The sequence below is a fragment of the Pteropus vampyrus genome, unplaced genomic scaffold (genome assembly GCF_000151845.1).
Source record: "Pteropus vampyrus isolate Shadow unplaced genomic scaffold, Pvam_2.0 Scaffold8840, whole genome shotgun sequence".
NCBI classification, from domain to species: domain Eukaryota; kingdom Metazoa; phylum Chordata; class Mammalia; order Chiroptera; family Pteropodidae; genus Pteropus; species Pteropus vampyrus.
In genome coordinates this window covers 362-2060 of record NW_011897621.1, presented here as the reverse complement: position 1 = coordinate 2060, position 1699 = coordinate 362, and the positions used below count along the sequence as shown (strand labels likewise).

The 1699-nt window shown below is 53.7% G+C and overlaps 1 protein-coding gene across 1 annotated transcript; it reads right to left on the bottom strand.

Moving 5' to 3' along the window:
- Nucleotides 1–8: 8 nt before the first annotated feature.
- On the bottom strand, nt 9–1699 carry LOC105310671 (transmembrane protein 214-like). Its single transcript, XM_011386810.2, has 4 exons — nt 1342–1699; nt 841–932; nt 512–560; nt 9–316 (listed from the first exon to the last, which is right to left on the bottom strand). Exons 1-4 carry the CDS (start codon nt 1351–1353, stop codon nt 38–40), a joined length of 432 nt encoding a protein of 143 aa, XP_011385112.1. The 5' UTR covers nt 1354–1699; the 3' UTR covers nt 9–37.

Here is a 1699-nt window from a genome sequence, read left to right as displayed (position 1 = left end):
AAGGGAGAGGGGCTGATCTTGCTTCTTAAGGCAGACCTCAAGCTAGGCCCCCTAGGAGGAGGGTCAAGCTTTCACATGACCCTAGAGGTAAAGAGGGCTCCAGGGATAGGTGTGGCAGGAATGCGATACAGGCCCGACCCAGGGTGTGCCAAGACAGAGATGTACAACAGTTTGTGGGTTGGGGAGGGCTGGGTGCTGGCACCTTGCAGGCCGTATCACAGGTGATGACATCATGGTTATTACAGCTGCCTTTCCTTAGCAGCTCCTGATTGGTAAGCTTGAAGAACTGAATGGTTTCTTGCAAAAACTTCCGTGTCTATAGGATAAGAAACATCTGGATTGAGAATGTAAGATTTGGTCCATGAGGGAACTCTGAGCCTCCATCATGCTTCATTTTCCATGCCAAATGTACTAACAGAGTACCTTCTCAAGAAAGGCGGAACAGTGGCTGAGGGGTACGAATCTAGAACCCAGAGAAGGCTCAGCCTGCCCTGTTCTCCCAGCTCCTCACCTTCTTAGGAATCCGCTCCCAGGACCTGAGCAAATGCTTCAGCAGCAGGCTGTAGGGAAAGCACAACCCCTTCCAGTCAGGGGGCCCACTTGGCCCCTCCCATCCTCCATTAGGCCCCAACTCCTTCGGCTGACTCTCCAGCCCCCACCTGCAGAGAAGCAGCTTCCTAGAGGCCACCCAGCAATGTTCCCACTCAACTTGAGAGGCATGAATCCAAATAACAATGACAAATGTTCCCCTTCTGCTTCTAGGACAGAGACAGGCTGGGAAGCATAAACTAAGGCTTCTCTGTGTGGATCAGAGGCAGGTGACCCCCGCCCCCCACCTGCCTGGATTGTGACAGGTGCTTAGGGTACAGCTGCCTCCAGACGCTGGCACTGAGGGGGTCCACCATCAGGCACTCAGTCAGGCTGCTCAGGAGCTGTAGAGGAGACGGAGACACTGCTGGGGCATGGGGTTAGTGGAGCGGGAGAGCACTGGGAGGGAATCCCTTCTCCTAAGCGAGGCTACAAAGTCAACATACCCACTCTAAGGGATTGTGCCCAGACCCTGGAAATTGCTGAGAGGCTGGGGTTCCTGAGCTAGACCTTGAGCCCAAAGATCACTCATCTGCAAGGGGCAGAACATCAGAGATAGACAGACCTGAATGTACTGTCCTTTCAGCTCTGTTCTCGGGTGTAGAACATAAGGGAGTGAGGCAGGAGGCTGTCAGGAGTGTGTTAAGGGATGCACAGGAAATGGGTCCATGAAGGCAGAGCCTTTGTCAGCAGATAGAGACCTCTGCAGCTGACCTTTGGAAGGGAAAATGGAGCCTCCCACCATTTCCTCACCTCTTTCTTCATCTCAGAAGGGCAGTTGGGGGTGGCTCTGGACAGGAAGGAGGGGAAATAGGTATGCAGGGTGGATTCCGGCTTTGCACCAAATGCCAGCACCTTCAGTCGAGGGTAGAGCTGACACAGCTGCTCCTGCAGGCTGGGATCGGGGTGGGGAGGAGAGCCAGGCAGAGGCTCTGAATGGAGTTGTGCACTGTGTCCCTTCTGCCTGCCTCAGAGTCCACGCCCAAGAAGAGGAGTCACTAATGGCCTTGTAATGGCTCTGAATCTTTTTAGAGTCAGAGACTCCTTGGAAAATCTATTAAAAGTCAAGGATCCTCGCCCCAGGAAAATGCCCATCTGCCAATCACTTGAG

Coding starts and splice junctions, on each gene's coding strand:
- LOC105310671 (XM_011386810.2), bottom strand. Junction 561..840: donor AAGCACCTGTCACAATCCAG/GCAGGTGGGGGG, acceptor CTTTCCCTACAG/CCTGCTGCTGAAGCATTTGC. Junction 317..511: donor GGGAGCGGATTCCTAAGAAG/GTGAGGAGCTGG, acceptor CTTATCCTATAG/ACACGGAAGTTTTTGCAAGA.